Consider the following 22,421-nt stretch of genomic DNA (forward strand, 5'->3'; position numbering starts at 1 on the left):
GTCATGCGTCCTCTTTTGCCAGGTGGAAAATCTGGTAACCCTATTCCCACCCTTCTACTTGACCCCCCATCTCACATACTGTTATTCCTGCTTTCTGTCTTATCCTCAACCTATCCATTTCCACCGCAACTGTACCCGACGCCTTCAAACATGCAGTGGTTAAACCGCTCCTCAAAAATCCCTCGCTGGACCCCACCTGCCCGTCCACCTATCGCCCTGTCTCCCTTCTTCCATTCCTAGCCAAGCTACTCAAGAGCGCTATCCTCCGTCGCTGCCTTGACTTCCTCTCAGTGCAACAGACTCTCGATCCTGGCTTTTGCCCCCTACACTCCACAGAGACTGCCCTCGTCAAAGTCTGCAGTGACCTGTTCCTAGCCAGATCTAAGGACCTTTACTCGTTCCTCATCCTTCTTGACCTGTCTATTGCCTTTGATACTGTTACTCCTTGGGTTCCATAAATCTGTCCTCTCTTGGGTTGCCTCCTACCTTTCGAGTATGAGCTGATAGATCTTCCTGTGCTGCCGTCCTGCTAGCGAGTGGCGGACCCCAGGGCTCCGTCTTAGGACCTCTTTCCCCTCGACACCTCTTCCCATGGCTTCCAGTATCACCTATGTGCTGATGACTCTCAGACCTACCTCTCTATGCCCAAAATTTCACTTAAAATCCAAGAAAAAGTCTCGGCCTGTTTGGTGACATTGCTGCCCGGATGTCCCGCTGCCACCTAAAACTAAACACGTCCACGTCCTAGAACTGTGTCCTCCTCTTCCTCCGTCTCGGTAAACAATACTGCTTTCGCTCCTGTCTCCTCTGCTCACAACCTTGGAGTCGTCTTCGACTCTGACCTCTCGGTTTTTTTTACTCACAGCCAACAGACTGCTAAGCCCGTCGCTCCTATCTCTACAACATCACCAAAATTCGCCCCTTCCTCTCTGAGCACACTACCCGGACCCTTGTCCACACTCTGGTAACCTCACACTTCACCTTACCCCCCTCCTCAAATCACTTCACCGGCTCCCTATCCGCCTTCGCATACAGTCCAGACTCCTTTTACTAACCTATAAGTGCGTTCATTCTGCAGCCCCTCTTATCTCCTCGAAAACTCCGTTCGTCAGAAAAGTGACTTTTATCTATACCCTTCTCCTCCACTGCCAATTCCAGACTTCGTGCCTTTCATCTCACCACCCCATAAGCCCGGAATAAACTACCCGAGTCTGCCCGTCACGCCCGTTTCCCTGTTTAAAAGTAGGCTGTAAACTCACCTTTTCGAGACAGCCTTCAACTCATAACCCTACTCCCCTCTGCTCACCACGCTAGCCAGCAATTTAACCATCCCTTCTAACTGTTAACCCCTACCCTGGCATCCTGTTTGTCTGTCTTGTTTAGATTGTAAGCTCATTTGAGCAGGGACTGTCTCCTCTGCGACTCTGTACAGTGGTGCGTACGTCCGGCAGTGCTCTAGAAATAGTTATACTCACCCTCCATATTCAAGGGTTTAGGATTCGCGAGTCTCTAAACCACCCTGCCTCCTGGACCTCTCCGCACCTTACTTTTAAAGCCTAGCGGGGGAGGGGGGAGGGAATTTGGTTTTGATTATTAATAAAATAAATCATTTTCATAATTGAATAAGGGAGGGGATAGTGTTCTATAATATGAGGACCAATTGTAAGATTTCAAGTGTATTTGAAAGTTAAATTGATAAATGTAATTATTGTACTTGTTTTAAGATTTGAAATGAATAAAGATTTTAAAAATAAAAAAATTATATAAAGCCTAGCGGTCTAGCGAAGTGGGACAGCAGCGATCTTGCTACGCTCCTGCCCCGTGCAGAGCCCCAAACCAAAATGGCTGCCGTGAGTTCCTGGGGGTCTCACGAGACTACAGCAGGAAGTCACGGCAGCCATTTTTGTTCACGGCTATGCACGAGGAAGATCGCTCCTGCCCAGCTTCACCGCTAGACCACTAGGCTTTAAAAGTAAGATGTGGAGACTGGTCCGGGAGGCAGGTGGGGATGACTCAGAGTTGGCCCTCAAGTTATTCACAAATTTTTCTTATTCGCGAGGAGGCTATACCCCCGTAAATACGGAGAGGGGAGTGTAAGAAGGATGTCCAGCCATGCAAAAAAATTCAAGAGGCAGATTGTCTGAAAGATCCTTCTCCCATGCCATATTTAGCGTGCCCAACACAGATTAAGGAAGATTTGGAGGGCCAAAGGAACAATAGTAGTATCAAACCGTTAACCCTGATGTGTCTTGGTTTATTTTTTTTCAGTTGGAGTAGCCTTCCTGCTCTCCCTGGATCTTGCTGTATAATGTCTGTCTTTCCTGCAGATGGTTTTTTTTTTTTTTTAAATAATTTTTTCCAGTAACATCTTTTTTTCTGTCACCCCTCCCTTTCCCTCTCCTCCGCTGTGCTCTCAGACGAGACGTCCTTCGAAGCGGGGATCAAAGTTCAGATTCACAGCCAAGACGAGCCGCCCTTTATCGACCAGCTAGGGTTCGGCGTGCCTCCGGGATTTCAGACCTTCGTGTCCTGCCAGCAGCAGCAAGTATCCGAAAAGCAGAAGCACTCAGATTCCCCTCTCCCTTCCCCTCGTTGGCCCACCAAGGCCTTCTGATGTGAGAGATGCCCTAGCAGGGAAGGCCAGGGAGGCAACAGAGGAAGAGAGTGCTGGACTGCGGCCATGAGAGACTGGAGGGAAGGAGGAGTAAGAGGCTGAAGGGTATTCTGGGGAGATAAAGGGGAAGCTGGATCATCTTAGCTGAGCATAAATTGATTATGAGGGCTGAGAGTCAAGACATAGATGGGAGGCAGGAGAAGTATGAGATCTGGCTGAAAACATATGTCCACTTTGCCCGGTATTGTGTCCCCAGTTAGGCTCCAGAAAAAGAAGGATGGATTGAGGCATCCGGGTTTTATTTCTACTGAAAGCAATGGAAGTAAAACCCGGATGTCTCAATCCATCCTCCTTTTTCTGGAGCCATGCGGTAACCCTATCCCCAGTAGCAGTAAAAACTGGATGCCTGAAAGGTGCACGGCATGCGGAGAGTTCAGAGCTGCTAAGTTATCCCGTTCCAGGAGAAACGCTTTTGGCTGGTCTGGATTTCTGGTGCATTGTGGGACCTGTAGTGCTGACCTCAGTGGAAAGAACCAGGGACTACAACTCCCACACCACTTTAAGGAGGACGTTCAAAGCCACGACTGGCCAAACGCTCCCTCCTGGAATGGGCCAGTGTGAGAACACTCTCTCTTTTAGTGGTCACTAAGCTGCTCACTGATGCCTGCCTCCGGAGTACAGGACGGAAGCAAAGCAGCAGATCCCGGAAGAGTTGATTATAAACTTTATTACGTCAAAAATACTCAAAGTGGGCCATGTTTCGCCCCAAACTAGGGCTACATACATGCAACAATGATATACATTTTCTTAAATAGCCCACAATGGGTATTTTTGACGTAATAAAGTTTATACGCAACTCATCTGGAATCCGCTTCTGTTCTTTGACCATGCGGTGGACCATTTTTACCTCTATTTCGGACCCGTGGCAACCCCGTTATAAAAACCCTCTCAACTGTTACTTGATGGATAAGAGGCAGCCAGCGCAAACCAGCGGCCTGGGAACACAGCAAGCGACTGTCCCTAAGGGTTGCCACGTGGCCGGTATTTAGCTTGAATGGTCAGTTTGGATTACAACAGCCAATGTAAGGCCTGGCATTTGCCCTCATAGAAGCAGACATTCCCATCCCTTCTCCAGAGAGCTGCTTTCGCCCTCTCGACCATGCGGTCAGCATGCCTCGGTTCGCTCAGTGGACCTTTTTTGCTGGTTTGCAGGACAGGGTTGATCCAGGCATGGGTTTACCCCACTGCATGCTGGGACTTGTAGTCTTTGGAGACGCAATGGGGTAAACCCCAAGCATTGTATCAACACTAGTGGGCGAATCTGGATCCAATCGATAACCCCATCCATGGTATTTCGCAACCTGTTACCTACCCTTCATGCTACTACCCGCAAACAGACCTCCAGTAGAGGGCGGTGTGGATTAGGGGGACAGAGATTGTAAGGGAGAGAGCGGCCTAGTCTTATGTTTCCAGGTTGGCAACCTTCCCCCACCTACATGTCCTGATTACAAAGGAAGCTTGCATCATGGGAGGAAGGGGAAAAGGAGCAGCTGAGCGAAGGGGGGGGGATTATGCTCCTCCTAGCCTGCTGCTACTTGGGCCATGAGACTATGCCCGAAGAAACTGAGAAGCCTCTGAAAGAGGGGATGGGGAGAGAAACCAGGGAAACGGGTAAGAGGAAGGGAGTGACGGGGAGGGAAGCGATGGAGAGGAACCACTGGGGTGGGGCCAGATGGAGATGAATTTAAGGAAGATGTCGAAGTAGCTGAGAGATATAGGGAGACCTGGAGGAGAGGGGGCAAAGAGAGAGAGCAAAAATTAATAGCAGGGAAGATGGGAGTGGGGGAGAGATGCAGATACCACAACTGTTCTTCCCCTTTATAAAGACCTTTAAGTTACCCAATTTTACTTATGTAAAATCCGGACCCCCCTAGCTCCGTCCCCAGACTCACCAAGTTCCACCCATCCACACCCTGGCCTCACCCCCTAGCCCCGCCCCACTCAGCCTCTCTCGTTGGGAGGGCATGCGCGGATGCGATGTACGGATGCCCCCTCCCGACGCAATCTGCTTTTCAAAACCCAGACAAAGCGCCGGACGCCCGGACATGCCCTCTAAAAAGAGGCCAGGTCCGGGTACATCCGGACATCTGGTAACCCTATAAATATGCCGTGTGGAAAATTCCCCTTTCTTGCTTAACCGGGACACAGGGCAATTGCTTGAAAGCCAGGGCTGTCCTCTCTAAAGAATGAATCCAGGTCCCTCATCTTGGTTGTGGGGTGCACTGGACCCAGTATGAAGTCCCTAGCGGGTCCTCATCTTCTTTTCATTTCTCTAGTCCACTTTGAATGGAGAGCCAAGGGAAAAGGGGCAAAGAAAGAAGGAGTCGAAAAAGAGGGGGAGGGGAGGAGAGAAAGACAAACCGGACAGGAGAGAGGCGAGATGGGAAAGAGAAAGGATTGCGCAGGACAGCAGGTGGGGAAGGGGGGAAATAAGAAAGAGAGGAGGACGAGGCGGAGTGAGATGTTGGAGCAGGAAAAGGAGGGATAGCCTGAGAGCTTAGCCCAAGCAGGCAATAAGAACAAAGCAACCTTTCCCCTTCATCTTTCTGGTCATTCCATTTCTCTGTTTCATGAAACGGACCCCCCTCATCCTCTGCTCTCTTTCACTTGTCTGTTGACCCACCCTGACCCTCTTTTCCACCAGGCTACAGACCCACGTTGACCCTTTTTCACATCAGCTTACTGAGCCACACTTCCAAGTTCCTTGAAATACCCCCAAACACTCTGCGATCCTTCCCAAATGCCCAGAAATGCTCCCAAACTCTTCTTGGTGATTAGAAATGCGCTGGGGTCGTTCCTCAGACTCCCACCAGTCATTCCCAGGGTTCGGTAGGGTAAGCTCTCAGCTCACTAGGCTGGAAAGAAGACAATTTGAATTTTCAGGAGTGAGCTCCACTTGCCCTCTACTCTGGGTGCCTGTGGAGCCTTGTTTGGGTCCAGGAGACCCCCTGGGATGTTCTGCTCTCCTTTTTGATTTCAGAGCTTTTCTGAGGAAAATGCTGGCACTGGAGCGGGAGGGATGACAAACTCTAGTGAGTCCTGGGTGCATGGCGGTGGCCAAGCCTCTCTAGGGAAAATGTCTTCTCTGCCGTCATCCGGACGCTGTCTGTTCACCAAATGTCTTGTGCACCACAAAGGATGGGCTGTCCCCTCCTGGCTTCTGGGATGTTCAGAAGAAAAGCTGCATATTCAGAATGGCGTGGGCCATGTCTCCTGAGCTGGTAATGGAGATATGGCTTTGGAGGTCCTTAGGTAGAGGCTGGGCTTTCCTAGAGGGTCATATTCCATCCCAGTGAATGCTTACCTCTAGCGTCCTTGCTTCCCCAGAAACCTGACCATCATACAGGAACTGCTCCCAGCTCAGATCAAAGTGGGTGGTATTTGTTCCTGATCTTAGCTAGTGAAATCCAGTGAGAGAAGGAAGCACGAGACGTGATTTGGCTGTATTTTAACATCTCTATTTTCTGTGTTTCTCTCTTTCTCTCCTGCTTGTGTGTTTGGGGTCGTTGATGTGTTCTTAACCCTTGATGTCTGTCTCTCTGCGTGCATCTCCATATGTGTGTGTGTGGGTGGTATTTCCTTCATGGATGCGTGCCCACGTGGTCTGTCTACGGTCTCTCCGTGGCCCGTGTGTGACTGTGGATCATTTCCCAGACGAGATGTGCTACAAGGCTGGAGCGACGGTCCAGATACACAGCCACTCTGAGCCGCCCTTCATAGACCAGCTGGGCTTCGGGGTGGCCCCAGGCTTCCAGACCTTTGTGGCCATGCAGGAAGAACGGGTACGGGGACCATGTGATACAGGTTTGCTGCATGCAGTGTTGTCGCTTTGCCGAAGTATTGTTCAGTGTTCTCTTCTGTTCTTCTCCACCACAAAAGCTTCGTCCGGGTGCAGGGGTTTTTCAACTCAATCCTCGGGACATACCTAGCCAGTTAGGTTTTCTTTGGGTTACCGTCCTCTTTTTAGAGGATCGTCCAGGTGCCCGGACGGACTTTCCAAAACCTGGCAGTTTGTCCGGGTTTTGGAAAGCTCTGAGCTCTGGCCGCGTCTAGAGGGCCACAGAGCACGTGTGGATGAAGTCACACGCATCCACGCTTGCTTGGGGGGGCCCTTCAGACACGGCGCGGAGGTTGGGGAAGAAAAAACGAGGTTTTGTGAGGCAGGGCTGGAAGAAGAACGGGGAAGGGCCATTGTCTGGGTTTACGTCGCTAAATATAACATACCATAACAATCAGCTCATATAACGCAGGACCGTAAAGATATACAATTAAATGGTAAGTTAGCTACCCAAATTTGACAAATAAGTGTGTTTTTAAACGTCTCCTAAATTCCAAGTATGAACTGGAGGACATAATCAAACGATCCAAATCCTTGCCCATAAAGGTCGCTTGGTAAGACAAAAGAAGTCGGTGATTTTTTTTTTTTTTTTTACGGGCAGAAAGACGAAATTCAAACGCAAACTTCTCCTGTGTTTGTTAGCTGCAAAAGAGAAAAGAACCTTGTAACAAAACCAACCCAACTTGAATTTGACCTGTGCCTCCACCGGCAGCCAGTGCAAGTCCCGAAAAAAAGATGTTATTACATGACATTATATTGGTGTCTTCTATCCCACCAATACCTTTCAGCTCTAGGCGGTTCACAACAAGGAATTAGCTTGGGCATTCCCAGGGAGATTACAAGGTTGATGGCTATAGTATGCGTCGGGATCTGGGAACGGTCGATACGGTTTGGTTAAATCATTTGACAAATTTCTTGAATAGTATGGTTTTCAGTTCTTTCCTGAATGTTTTGTAATTGGGCGTCGTGGTCAGCAGATTTGAGAGGTGGTGGTCATACTTCTTCAGACCAAAAAAATCAGTCTAACCGTGGCATTCTGAATTATTCGAAATTGCTGCACAGTTCTCCGAGATAACTGCCAAATCGGCAATATTGCAGTAATCAAGTTGACTAAGGGCCTCTTCTATCAAACTATGCCAACAGTTTGTAGCGTGGTGAGCCACGCTGAATGGCCCGCGCTGCTCCCGACGCTCATAGAGTATCTGGCTTTAAGAAAGGTTTGGACAAGTTCCTGGAGGAAAAGTCCATAGTCTGTTATTGAGAAAGACATGGGGGAAGCCACTACTTGCCCTGGATCAGGGGTGTCCAATGTCGGTCCTCGAGGGCCGCGATCCAGTCGGGTTTTCAGGATTTCCCCAATGAATATGCATGAGATCTATTTGCATGCACTGCTTTCAATGCATATTCATTGGGGAAATCCTGAAAACCCGACTGGATTGCGGCCCTCGAGGACCGACATTGGACACCCCTGCCCTGGATGAAGGGCATCAAAGCTTTTACCGCCGCAGCCTGCAATAAAAATCCCTAACGCAGCTTCATAAAGATGTGTGGGGGGGGGGGTTATTTGTTAATTTGTAAACTAATGATTGCTATTTCTCTGTTTTTTTTTCACATTTACATCTGCTATTTTTATATTTTGCACAATATTAGGGGACATGCGTCGCGGTTTCTGTTTCTGTGGTGTTGCATTGTATGCAGAGTCCAGCTTTTTGGTGGTTCAGTTTAACTTTTGTCTACGTATTTCCATTTTATCTCCCCTTTTAAAAAACCGCAGTGTTTTTTTAGCGCTGGCCATGGTGGTAACAGCTCTGATGCTCAGAATTCTCTGAGCGTCTGCGCTATTACCGCCGTGGCTAAAAAACGCACTACAGTTTTGTAAAAGACGGAGGGGTTAGTTTGTGATTACATATTCCATACTAGGCGAAGGTGTTTTCTGTGTTCTGTGTGTTCGAAAGACATGGTTTTCTGTTAGGATTGACTGTGCAGGATTGATCTGTACTAGTCTGGCTTGTTTAGTTTTACAATGGGTGTATGGATGTTCTACTGCTACTGCAATATGTACGATGCTGCCTTTTCCTAGGTTCATTTTTGGTGTGCCGATGTATGTAGGGTTGCCAGAGGCTCTCCCGACATGCAACTAAGTTGAGGGGTCCGGTTTTTTGTTCCCCAAAATTCTGGTAACCCTATGCGACAAACCTTGAGAATTATTCTCCCTTCTTCGGGTCAGCGGTTAATGCTGTAACACGTGTGGCAACATTTATGTCAGGTTTCTAGGAGGTGCTGACACGTGTACAGTCTGTGTAAATGTTGGCCACACCCGCGCCCCTCATCTAAGCAGTAGGAGCTAGATTGACTACATTGCGGGCAAAGTTAGGTTCCTGGATGATCCACACTAAGGGTGCTCTGCATGGCCTATCCTGCTTAGAATACTAGTTTAAGGTGCATTTTGGTCCACATTCTATAAATGACAGACTCAGAGGCCCTCCAGAACACAGCCCCGAGCTCAGGGAAGAAGAAAAGGCGTTTGCGTGGTGGCGGGGCTTTTTTTTTCTTTCTACAGATGAACTCTGGTCACCCTAGTGATGGGCCAAGAACGAGTGGGCCTTGCCCACCCATAGCGACACCACTTGACCGTTTATGGGTTACTGCATAAAGCTAGGACTGATCTTCATGGGGTCCTTTTTATGTTGTTAACTTGGCCATTAAGTTTTGACTTATCAGCACTTAACTGGCCCTCAATAGCTGGTTTTCACTTAGGTGCTAATGAGTTATTTGCAGTGGCATTAACCGGTTAAGAGCTGCTGAAAATGAGCTCTGACAGGAGATTTTTCGGACATGTTAATCCCTTAGAAATTAGGGAGTCCAATTACATCACAACCACAATACAGAGAAACATTAGGTAGTATATCTGAGGGTGCGCTGGGATGAGTAGCATAGTAAAGGGGAGCGGGAGGGGGGCGTCCACCCAGGCGCCGTTTTGGTGGGGCGCCAGTACCCATCCTCTACTTCCCTGGTTCCTTCCTTGCACCCCCACAACTGCATATAACAACATAAGAACATAAGAATAGCATTATTGGGTCAGCCCAATAGTCCATTCTCACGGTGGCCAATCCAGGTCCCTAGTACCTGGCCAAATCCCAGAGAGTAGCAACATGCCATGCGGAATCCCCAGAGTAGCAACATTCCACACAGAATCTCAAAGAATAGCAAGATTCCGGAATCCCAGAGAGTAACAAGATTCTAGAATCCCAAAGAATAGCAACATTCCATGCAGAATCCTCAGAGAAGCAACATTCCATACAGAATCCCAAAGAATAGCAAGATTCCGGAATCCCAGAGTGTAACAAGATTCTAGAATCCCAAAGAGTAGCAACATGCTGTGCGGAATCCCCAGAGAAGCAACATTCCATACACAATCCCAAAGAATAGCAAGATTCCAGAATCCCAAAGTGTAACAAGATTTAGAATCCCAAAGAGTAGCAACATGTCATGCGGAATTCCCTAAGAAGCAACATTCCATACAGAATCCCAAAGAACAGCAAGATTCCAGAATCCCAGAGAGTAACAAGATTCTAGAATCCCAAAGAGTAGCAACATTTCAGACAGAATCTCAAAGAATAGGAAGATTCCGGAATCCCAGAGAGTAACAAGATTCTAGAATCCCAAAGAGTAGCAACATTCCATGCAGAATCCCCAGAAAAGCAACATTCCATGCGGAATCCCAAAAAGTAGCAACATTCCATACAGAATATCAAAGAATAGCAAGATTCCGGAATCCCAGAGTGTAACAAGATTCTAGAATCCCAAAGAGTAGCAACATGCCATGCGGAATCCCCATAGAAGCAACATTCCATACAGAATCCCAAAGAATAGCAAGATTCCAGAAACCCAAAAAGTAGCAACATTCCATACAGAATCCCAAAGAATAGCAAGATTCCGGAATCCCAGAGTGTAACAAGATTTAGAATCCCAAAGAGTAGCAACATTCCATGCAGAATCCCCAGAGAAGCAACATTACATACAGAATCCCAAAGAATAGCAAGATTCTGGAATCCCAGAGTGTAACAAGATTCTAGAATCCCAAAGAGTAGCAACATTCCATGCGTAAGCCGCAGAGAAGCAACATTTCATACAGAATCCCAAAGAATAGCAAGATTCCGGAATCCCAGAGTGTAACAAGATTTAGAATCCCAAAGAGTAGCAACATGCCATGCGGAATTCCCTGAGAAGCAACATTCCATACAGAATCCCAAAGAACAGCAAGATTCCAGAATCCCAGAGAGTAACAAGATTCTAGAATCCCAAAGAGTAGCAACATTTCAGACAGAATCTCAAAGAATAGGAAGATTCCGGAATCCCAGAGAGTAACAAGATTCTAGAATCCTAAAGAGTAGCAACATTCCATGCAGAATCCCCAGAGAAGCAACATTCCATGCGGAATCCCAAAAAGTAGCAACATTCCATACAGAATCTCAAAGAATAGCAAGATTCCGGAATCCCAGAGTGTAACAAGATTCTAGAATCCCAAAGAGTAGCAACATGCCGTGCGGAATCCCCAGAGAAGCAACATTCCATACACAATCCCAAAGAATAGCAAGATTCCAGAATCCCAAAAAGTAGCAACATTCCATACAGAATCCCAAAGAACAGCAAGATTTCAGAATCCCAGAGAGTAACAAGATTCTAGAATCCCAAAGAGTAGCAACATTTCAGACAGAATCTCAAAGAATAGGAAGATTCTGGAATCCCAGAGAGTAACAAGATTCTAGAATCCCAAAGAATAGCAACATTCCATGCAGAATCCCCAGAGAAGCAACATTCCATGTGGAATCCCAAAAAGTAGCAACATTCCATACAGAATCTCAAAGAATAGCAAGATTCCGGAATCCCAGAGTGTAACAAGATTCTAGAATCCCAAAGAGTAGCAACATGCCATGCGGAATCCCCATAGAAGCAACATTCCATACAGAATCCCAAAGAATAGCAAGATTCCAGAATCCCAAAAAGTAGCAACATTCCATACAGAATCCCAAAGAATAGCAAGATTCCGGAATCCCAGAGTGTAACAAGATTTAGAATCCCAAAGAGTAGCAACATTCCATGCAGAATCCCCAGAGAAGCAACATTACATACAGAATCCCAAAGAATAGCAAGATTCTGGAATCCCAGAGTGTAACAAGATTCTAGAATCCCAAAGAGTAGCAACATGCCATGCGGAATCCAAAAGAGTAGCAACATTCCATACAGAATCTCAAAGAATAGCAAGATTCCGGAATCCCAGAGAGTAACAAGATTCTAGAATCCCAAAGTGTGGCAACATTCCATACAGAATCCCAAAGAATGCAAGATTCCAGAATCCCAGAGTGTAACAAGATTCTAGAATCCCAAAGTGTAGCAACATTCCATACAGAATCTCAAAGAATAGCAAGATTCTGGAATCCCAGAGAGTAACAAGATTCTAGAATCCCAGAGAGTAGCAACATTCCATGCTACCAATCCAGGGCACGCAGTGGCTTCCCCCGTGTCTTTCTCACCCAACCTGCTGCTCATGCCAGCATCGGCTCTTCCTCTGATGTCACTTCCTTGACCTGCACCTAGGAAGTGATGTCAGAGGAAGAGCTGACACTGATATGAGCAACAGGTGCCACGAACGTTAAAGAGGTATGGGGGAAGGGAAGGGGCGCACCTGGCAAGAGAGGGCGGGGAATGAGCAAAATGGTGAGGGGAGGAGGGGCGCCACCGCCCCAGACACTTCTCTCTCTCGCTACGCCACTGGCTGGGACAGGAATTATAGTACAATTACGGTGCAGATAAACACTGCATGGTGTATCCCTCTGCATCTGTAGCAAAGACTATGTGTTAGAAGGGTAATATGAATCCATTGTTTTACTCTTTCAAAAATGACAAAGCCTAGGGGACAATCGATGAAGTTACAAGGAAACACTTTTAAAACAAACAGGCGGAAACATTTTTTCACTCAAAGGATAGTTAAGCTCTGGAACACATTGTCAGAGGATGTGGTGACAGCTGTTGACGAGATGGGTTTAAAAAAGGTTTGGACAAGTTCCTGGAGGAAAAGTCCATAGTCTGATGTTGAGATGGACATGGGGGAAGCCACTGCTTGCTCTGGGATCACTAGCATAGAATGTTGCTACTCTTTGGGATTCTGGAATCTTGCTATTCTTTGGGATTCTATTTAGAATGTTTAATTTGGGATTCCGGAATCTTGCTATTCTTTGGGATTCTATTTAGAATGTTCAATTTGGGATTCCGGAATCTTGCTATTCTTTGGGATTCTATTTAGAATGTTCAATTTGGGATTCCGGAATCTTGCTATTCTTTGGGATTCTATTTGGAATGTTCTCCTATGTGGGATTCCGGAATCTTGCTATTCTTTGGGATTCTGTTTGGAATGTTCTCCTATGTGGGATTCCGGAATCTTGCTATTCTTTTGGATTCTATTTGGAATGTTCAGTTTGGGATTCTGGAATCTTGCTATTCCTTGGGATTCTATTTGGAATGTTCTCCTATGTGGGATTCTGGAATCTTGCTGTTCTTTGGGATTCTATTTAGAATGTTCAATTTGGGATTCTGGAATCTTGCTATTCTTTGGGATTCTATTTAGAATGTTCAATTTGGGATTCTGGAATCTTGCTATTCTTTGGGATTCTATTTGGAATATTCTCCTATGTGGGATTCTGGAATCTTGCTATTCTTTGGGATTCTGTTTGGAATGTTCAATTTGGGATTCCGGAATCTTGCTGTTCTTTGGGATTCTATTTGGAATGTTCTCCTATGTGGGATTCCGGAATCTTGCTATTCTTTGGGATTCTGTGTGGAATGTTCAATTTGGGATTCCGGAATCTTGCTATACTTTGGGATTCTATTTGGAATGTTCTCCTATGTTGGGTTCCGGAATCTTGCTATTCTTTGGGATTCTATTTGGAATGTTCAGTTTGGGATTCTGGAATCTTGCTATTCCTTGGGATTCTATTTGGAATGTTCTCCTATGTGGGATGCCGGAATCTTGCTGTTCTTTGGGATTCTGTTTGGAATGTTGCTACTATTTGGGATTCCGGAGTCTTGCTGTTCTTTGGGATTATATTTGGAATGTTCTCCTAAGTGGGATTCCGGAATCTTGCTATTCTTTGGGATTCTGTTTGGAATGTTGCTACTATTTGGGATTCCGGAGTCTTGCTGTTCTTTGGGATTCTATTTGGAATGTTCTCCTATGTGGGAGTCCAGAATCTTGCTATTCTTTGGGATTCTATTTGGAATATTCTCCTATGTGAGATTCCGGAATCTTGCTATTCTTTGGGATTCTGTTTGGAATGTTCAATTTGGGATTCCGGGATCTTGCTGTTCTTTGGGATTCTATTTGGAATGTTCAGTTTGGGATTATGGAATCTTGCTATTCTTTGGGATTCTATTTGGAATGTTCTCCTATGTGGGATTCCGGAATCTTGCTATTCTTTGGGATTCTATTTGGAATGTTCAGTTTGGGATTCTGGAATCTTGCTATTCCTTGGGATTCTATTTGGAATGTTCAGTTTGGGATTCTGGAATCTTGCTATTCTTTGGGATTCTGTGTGGAATGTTCAATTTGGGATTCCAGAATCTTGCTATTCTTTGGGATTCTATTTGGAATGTTCTCCTATGTGGGATTCCGGAATCTTGCTATTCTTTGGGATTCTGTGTGGAATGTTCAATTTGGGATTCCAGAATCTTGCTGTTCTTTGGGATTCTATTTGGAATGTTTAGTTTGGGATTATGGAATCTTGCTATTCTTTGGGATTCTATTTGGAATGTTCTCCTATGTGGGATTCCGGAATCTTGCTATTCTTTGGGATTCTATTTGGAATGTTCAGTTTGGGATTCTGGAATCTTGCTATTCCTTGGGATTCTATTTGGAATGTTCAGTTTGGGATTCTGGAATCTTGCTATTCTTTGGGATTCTGTGTGGAATGTTCAATTTGGGATTCCAGAATCTTGCTATTCTTTGGGATTCTATTTGGAATGTTCTCCTATGTGGGATTCCGGAATCTTGCTATTCTTTGGGATTCTGTGTGGAATGTTCAATTTGGGATTCCGGAATCTTGCTATACTTTGGGATTCTATTTGGAATGTTCTCCTATGTTGGGTTCCGGAATCTTGCTATTCTTTGGGATTCTATTTGGAATGTTCAGTTTGGGATTCTGGAATCTTGCTATTCCTTGGGATTCTATTTGGAATGTTCTCCTATGTGGGATGCCGGAATCTTGCTGTTCTTTGGGATTCTGTTTGGAATGTTGCTACTATTTGGGATTCCGGAGTCTTGCTGTTCTTTGGGATTATATTTGGAATGTTCTCCTAAGTGGGATTCCGGAATCTTGCTATTCTTTGGGATTCTGTTTGGAATGTTGCTACTATTTGGGATTCCGGAGTCTTGCTGTTCTTTGGGATTCTATTTGGAATGTTCTCCTATGTGGGAGTCCAGAATCTTGCTATTCTTTGGGATTCTATTTGGAATATTCTCCTATGTGAGATTCCGGAATCTTGCTATTCTTTGGGATTCTGTTTGGAATGTTCAATTTGGGATTCCGGGATCTTGCTGTTCTTTGGGATTCTATTTGGAATGTTCAGTTTGGGATTATGGAATCTTGCTATTCTTTGGGATTCTATTTGGAATGTTCTCCTATGTGGGATTCCGGAATCTTGCTATTCTTTGGGATTCTATTTGGAATGTTCAGTTTGGGATTCTGGAATCTTGCTATTCCTTGGGATTCTATTTGGAATGTTCAGTTTGGGATTCTGGAATCTTGCTATTCTTTGGGATTCTGTGTGGAATGTTCAATTTGGGATTCCAGAATCTTGCTATTCTTTGGGATTCTATTTGGAATGTTCTCCTATGTGGGATTCCGGAATCTTGCTATTCTTTGGGATTCTGTGTGGAATGTTCAATTTGGGATTCCAGAATCTTGCTGTTCTTTGGGATTCTATTTGGAATGTTTAGTTTGGGATTATGGAATCTTGCTATTCTTTGGGATTCTATTTGGAATGTTCTCCTATGTGGGATTCCGGAATCTTGCTATTCTTTGGGATTCTATTTGGAATGTTCAGTTTGGGATTCTGGAATCTTGCTATTCCTTGGGATTCTATTTGGAATGTTCAGTTTGGGATTCTGGAATCTTGCTATTCTTTGGGATTCTGTGTGGAATGTTCAATTTGGGATTCCAGAATCTTGCTATTCTTTGGGATTCTATTTGGAATGTTCTCCTATGTGGGATTCCGGAATCTTGCTATTCTTTGGGATTCTGTGTGGAATGTTCAATTTGGGATTCCAGAATCTTGCTTTTCTTTGGGATTCTATTTGGAATGTTGCTACTACTTGTATTGTAAACTTTAATTAAGTTAAATCTAGTGCAACTATGAACCATGAAACCAAGAACCTCACAGCCAGATCCTTGCATATACATACCCTCCCCTTATCATATACTTAATCTTCCTACAGACCTACATATATCCCCATATTCCAGAGTTCCCACCAAATACATACGCCCCCCTCCCCAAGTAGGTCCCTCAGTCCCAGAGCTTCCTACCAAATGCATCACCACACATTGCCATCCCTACAGGAATAGAGTAAAAACCTCTGCTCCCTCCTGTAACGCACCCTTCTCTTCCTGACCTCCTTGTGCAGTCCCGATTGACTGCCTCCTCCTCCTGCTCCGCTGGACTTCATGAACCCAATCGGTTTAAATGATATAAGTCTTACAGTCAACCCCTATAGTTGATGTCATTCAAAGCAATTATGTCTGGAGCTGCTTTGTTATTTCTGTGTGATGTGTACCTCATTTCACGGAGAACAGAATGTCCTGAGAAGTCTTACATTGGGTTAACAAAAGTCATTACAACCCACAGAAGATTCACTTTTCTCTGCACTGTGGTGCTGCCCAGCGTCAGCCCTCCGTCTCCTCTTTTTGCTACTTCTCAGTCTCCCGAGGTTACCAGCTTGCCTCAAGTTGGCCACGATGCTCCCAACCAACCCTTGCTCCTTAAATCCCCCTCCCAATACTTTCTGGGACTTGTTGCCCTTTCTGTTGTTAAAATAGTGAGAACAGGCCCCAGAGTGCAACGAAATGGATCCAGCCTGTCAGTGTAGGTCGGCTAAGGGCTAACTATTTCTCTTTGTTTTTCGGTGGCCTTTTTGTGACCCTCTGCTGTGTTCCTGCTTTTTCCATTTGCTCATTCTGCCAGGTTCTCCTCCTCTCTTGCATCATGTCTCATTCTCTGTTTTAGAATATATAAAAAGGAAAATGAAAAGATATGCCTCTAATATGCCTTTTCTTTCCTCCTCTCTATACTCTTCACCCTCCTGTCTTTCTTGTCTCCTAATGCTTCTCTGCTGTCTTCCTTTCTTGTTCCCTTGCTCTTTTTCCTGGTGGAACTCTCTCCTTGACCGCTCTCTCTTTCTCCGAACTGGACTGTCTCTTCCTTAACCATTCCTCCTTCTCAGCTGATGTACCTCCCACCCCCATGGGGGGACTGCAGATCCAACATCATGGACTCAGAGTTCTTCTCCGTGTACAGCATCACTGCCTGCCGCATCGACTGCGAGACCCGCTACCTGGTGGAGAACTGCAACTGCAGGATGGTGCACATGCCAGGTACGGGGGCCGGGTTTTCCCCTGTGCTTTCCAGGCCAGCCTGTTATTGGAGGGGGAGAGGAGCCAATGGTAAAGGGATTATTGGAGGGGGGAGAGGAGCCACTGGTAAAGGGATTATTGGAGGGGGAGAGGAGCCACTGGTAAAGGGATTATTGGAGGGGGGGAGAGGAGCCTATGGTAAAGGGATTATTGGAGGGGGGAGAGGAGCCACTGGTAAAGGGATTATTGGAGGGGGAGAGGAGCCACTGGTAAAGGGATTATTGAAGGGGGGAGAAGAGCCACTGGTAAAGGGATTATTGGAGAGGGGAGAGGAGCCAATGGTAAAGGGATTATTGGAGAGGGGAGAGGAGCCAATGGTAAAGGGATTATTGGAGATGGGAGAGGAGCCAATGGTAAAGGGATTATTGGAGGAGGGAGAGGAGCCAATGGTAAAGGGATTATTGGAGAGGGGAGAGGAGCCAATGGTAAAGGGATTATTGGAGGGGGAGAGGAGCCAATGGTAAAGGGATTATTGGAGGGGGAGAGGAGCCACTGGTAAAGGGATTATTGAAGGGGGGAGAGGAGCCACTGGTAAAGGGATTATTGGAGAGGGGAGAGGAGCCAATGGTAAAGGGATTATTGGAGAGGGGAGAGGAGCCAATGGTAAAGGGATTATTGGAGAGGGGAGAGGAGCCAATGGTAAAGGGATTATTGGAGAGGGGAGAGGAGCCAATGGTAAAGGGATTATTGGAGGGGGAGAGGAGCCAATGGTAAAGGGATTATTGGAGAGGGGAGAGGAGCCAATGGTAAAGGGATTATTGGAGAGGGGAGAGGAGCCAATGGTAAAGGGATTATTGGAAGAGGGAGAGGAGCCAATGGTAAAGGGATTATTGGAGGGGGGGGAAAGGAGCCAATAGTAAAGGGATTATTTGAGGGGGGAAAGGAGCCAATAGTAAAGGGATTATTGGAGGGGGGGAAAGGAGCCAATGGTAAAGGGATTATTGGAGGGGGGAGAGGAGCCAATGGTAAAGGGATTATTGGAGGGGGAGAGGAGCCACTGGTAAAGGGATTATTGGAGGGGGGAGAGGAGCCACTGGTAAAGGGATTATTGGAGGGGGAGAGGAGCCACTGGTAAAGGGATTATTGGAGGGGGAGAGGAGCCACTGGTAAAGGGATTATTGGAGGGGGAGAGGAGCTAATGGTAAAGGGATTATTGGAGGGGGAGAGGAGCCAATGGTAAAGGGATTTTTTTTTTTTTTTTAGCAGGAAGGGGTTAATGATCTAGTTTTCATAATGCTCGTTATCCTTATCTTCCCAATGATGTTGCATGGCAAGGTCTTAACTCCTTTGGCCACTAGGTCTGAGAAATTGGAGCCATGTACTGTGTAAGGTACATATAAATTATTTGTACAAAGTTATATATACAGTATATACCCTAAGGGGAAATTCTGTATAGGATGCCAGTCTCAGCCGCTGCCTAAGAGGTGGCTGAGAAATGCATACCAGTATCCCATACAGAATTGTGATAGATGCCTAACCATGTCACAGGTGCTGGTTAGAGAATCGCGCCTGATCCCATACCATCAGCTAATTGTGTCAAAGGAATCTCCCTGCTGCGATCAGCTGAGCAGCAATGGCAGGGACCCCCCCGCAGCAGGAGGGATGCCCACTCCCCCCTGGCGCGGGCACCGGCCCCATCATTCTCCCAAACTCCTGACACTCTTCCAAAATGGTGGGCCTTGCCCTCCCTGGTGCATTCTGGGATGCACTGGGGAGGGGCCTAAGGCTCTGATTGGCCCAGATACCTAAGGCCCCTCCCATAGGAGGTAGTGGGATGGGGGAGCTCTTACCTTGAAGGGTGGGGGATGCAGAAGGCACTTTTACTGGAGGTGGTGGGGAGCACTCCTACCTTGGGGGGGGGGGAATAGGTCCCCCCAAAAGGTCAGGTGCTGCCGTGGACAATTCATCGTGGCTGATCCAACCATGAAATAGCTGCAATCGTCCTAGACCCCCTCCCACCTTGCATTCCTGGCAGTAGAGGGTGCTGTTTCACAATCACATTTTCAATAGTGAGGGACAGACAAGCTCTGCAGGACTCCAGGGAACCTGCTTGCCACTAGCGATTGAAAACACACTATGGTAGCAATTACAGGCATGTAAATTGTCACCAGCAGCCTCAGGGCAATGGGTCCTAGGGCACCAGTAGCAAGAGAAAACTCTTGTGCGCTGCTATGGGCAGCACAAGGAAAGAAAAAGGGTTAACAGAAGGGAACACCGCCACATCAGGTAGGTATTGTATTAAGCGATTACTGGGTTTATTCTTCAAAACAAAACATTCAAACCAGCTTGCTTGTTTCAAGTTCAATCAGTTTCATATCAAAAAGAAAACAATCTTGTCAGGATGTTTCAGATATCAAATATAGTCCCAAATCAAACAAAATAGTCTGCTAAACAGTCAATCAATAAAGTTTAAAAACATATAATTCAAGCTTTCCCAAAGCTGCTGCTGGCTCTCCAGCGATTAATAGTCCAAACTTTCAAAGCTTCCAAAAACAGGCTGACGTGACTCTGCGTGGTCGTAATGCGCCAATCATAGGCCCTCAATCCCACCACAGAAAACGCGGAGCATTCCCCACTGCCTGGGACTGGTAACAGCCCTTCCCCCACCCAGGGGAAAGAAACCCCCCCCCCAAATTCAAAACAGTTCTTTTTCATTTCTTAGAGGTGCCTCCAACCACCACACCTTCTTCAGGGTTACAAAAAAAAAAAAAAAAAACCATTTATTCAGCTTAGTTAAGCATTTAGGCAATCTGATTTTACTCGCCTCCAGTCCAGCAAACCTCCATTGGTAGGACTCCATTCCATGGCTCAGCATATGGCTCCAGCTTCATGTCCTTGAAATCTTGAGGTATGAAGTTGAGTGATTCCAAACCAGCCTCAGTCAGCTCCATACCTTCCAGCTGCTCACTGCCATTCAGAGCTCTTAACCCTGAGTCCCTCTGCCTTTCCGGCTGTTTCTGCTTCTAGCCTGCAGGTGACTGCTGGGAGCTAAACTAGAGCTGTGTGGGGGGTTGGGAAACCTGCCAATCTGCTCTCCCGCTCCCTCTAGGGGCCAAAGAAGGAAAGTCATCAAAAACGTTCAGTTTGAGGTTTAAATTGAGCGGTTTGTAGAGTGTCTGCTCGAGTTGTGCCCTGCTCTGGGGACAGACCTAGCAGGCATAGGCTGAATACCACAAAATGTAAGATGTGCCGATATGGGGTTATGCTAGAATGCTATAATAGAATTTGAATGCCAAGGTACAATCAGAGAATATGTTCTCAACGGGTGGCATCGGAGAGCTTAGAAGGAGGTACCCACTTATAGAATTACATTCATATTCAAGGGTAACAAACGGGCAGGTACCGCCACTGAGATGAAGCCTGCAACTCTGTACAAATAAGTTATGAATAAATGCAGTCAGAGCTGAAGAAAATGTGGAGGAAAGATCCAGAAATAATTTTCATTGTATTAGGAGTCACAGACTTGATTGAATAAAGGAATTTTCAAACGCAGGTTGTCAATACATATTACGCCGTACGAACTAGAGAGTTGCGCGGGGACAGAAATCCCACCCATCCCCGCCCGCCTCTCCTTCCCCACCCATCCCCGCCAGAATCCTCTCCGTCCCCACCCATCCCCGCCAGGATCCTCTCTGTCCCCATCCATCCCCGTCAGGATCCTCTCCGTCCCCATCCATCCCCGTCAGGATCCTCTCCTTCCCCACCCATCCCCGCCAGGATCCTCTCCTTCCCCACCCATCCCCGCCAGGATCCTCTCCTTCCCCATCCATCCCCGCCAGGATCCTCTCCGTCCCCATCCATCCCCGCCAGGATCCTCTCCGTCCCCACCCATCCCTGCCAGGATCCTCTCTGTCCCCACCCGTCCCCGTCAGGATCCTCTCCTTCCCCACCCATCCCCGTCAGGATCCTCTCCTTCCCCACCCATCCCCGCCAGGATCCTCTCTGTCCCCGCCCGTCCCCGCCAGGATCCTCTCCGTCCCCATCCATCCCCGCCAGGATCCTCTCTGTCCCCACCCGTCCCCGTCAGGATCCTCTCCTTCCCCACCCATCCCCGCAAGGAATACCTCCTTCCCCACCCGTCCCCATAAAAAGCAGCAATTACTTCTGACAAGATCATCAATTCCACAGTTTCTTTTGTGTTTGCGCTGCTGTTTTCCTTGTGGAATCTCTTTGGTGGAACCCTTTTTTTGTTTTCTGTTCAGGTAATTAACTTATAAACCCCCTCTTTTACTAAGGCTGACGTGTCCATTATATTATATGGACGAACCCTGCTTCCAAAGCCTTCCATCCCCGTGGGCTAGAGGGGGGTCCCCATGGGAGTCCCGTGGGTTAGGGGGGATTCCCACGGGACCCCCACAGGACCTGCAGGATTCCCGCAATCCCCGTTCCCGTGCAGACCTCTATTACGAACACCAGAGGGAAGCTCTCCTTGACACAATGCAAGTTTTACGAGGGCGGTTTGAAACGTTTGGTAAATTTCCACTAGATGGCACCATTAAGCCATGGATGCTATTAATGAGTATTTTGCAGAGTTTGACAAAACCTTATTGTTGCGACGGAATGAAAAAAACTGGAAACTCTCTTGACTAAGTGTGTAGCCCTCAATGGAGACTACGTTGTTTAATTCGCTTTTTTACCAAACTTTTCAAATCACCATCGTACAGTGAGAGTTAGCAATAAATTTGAGGGACTGAAATCGTACTCCACATTCCCTGGTATAAGAGCGAGGCTCATTTTCTCTGGGGTGAGAGTATATGTGCGTGTGTGAACAGATATATTAGACAGAGATGTCACATTTTCTCTTTATATTCAGGGGCTGTAGTTTGTCCTTCCATCTAATTTCCAGCTACATTCCTCCCCCCCCCCCTCCAATGTGTCCCCTTTCTCGCTGTGTTTCCTGCCACTCTATAACTTGAGAAGGCTGTGGCAATTCACTCTTCCCTCTGGGCTCTCGATGGCAGCCCGGCACATTGCCATATGGGCTTTTTCTTGGTTCAATTCTTCTGTACTTCAGGTCGGCTGGGACCAGAAATGCCACGGAGACAGCATTCACCTTTCCAGCCAAGGGGGAGAGTTGTCATCATTAAGAGCGCCACCTGGTGGCTGTAATGGCAGCTAGTGAAACAGGGTTCTGCAAGGTGCCCTGGTGGATGACTTGCTACGAGGGTCATTTCATAAATAATGCACACTATTTTTTAAAATTTACGTTTTATTTTTTTTCCAAGTA

At 46.7% G+C, this 22,421-nt stretch overlaps 1 protein-coding gene across 1 annotated transcript in view; it reads left to right on the plus strand.

Annotated features, from left to right (window-relative positions):
• LOC117354711 (acid-sensing ion channel 1C-like) overlaps positions 1-22,421 on the plus strand; it is a 69,292-nt gene that overhangs the window by 11,987 nt on the left and 34,884 nt on the right. The window contains exons 3-4 of the mRNA XM_033932611.1: positions 2,418-2,545; positions 17,005-17,155. Coding sequence (XP_033788502.1) covers positions 2,418-2,545; positions 17,005-17,155 — 279 coding nt within the window. The remainder of the gene's footprint in view (positions 1-2,417; positions 2,546-17,004; positions 17,156-22,421) is intronic.

Source organism: Geotrypetes seraphini, chromosome 2 (assembly GCF_902459505.1).
Source record: "Geotrypetes seraphini chromosome 2, aGeoSer1.1, whole genome shotgun sequence".
Classification (NCBI taxonomy): domain Eukaryota; kingdom Metazoa; phylum Chordata; class Amphibia; order Gymnophiona; family Dermophiidae; genus Geotrypetes; species Geotrypetes seraphini.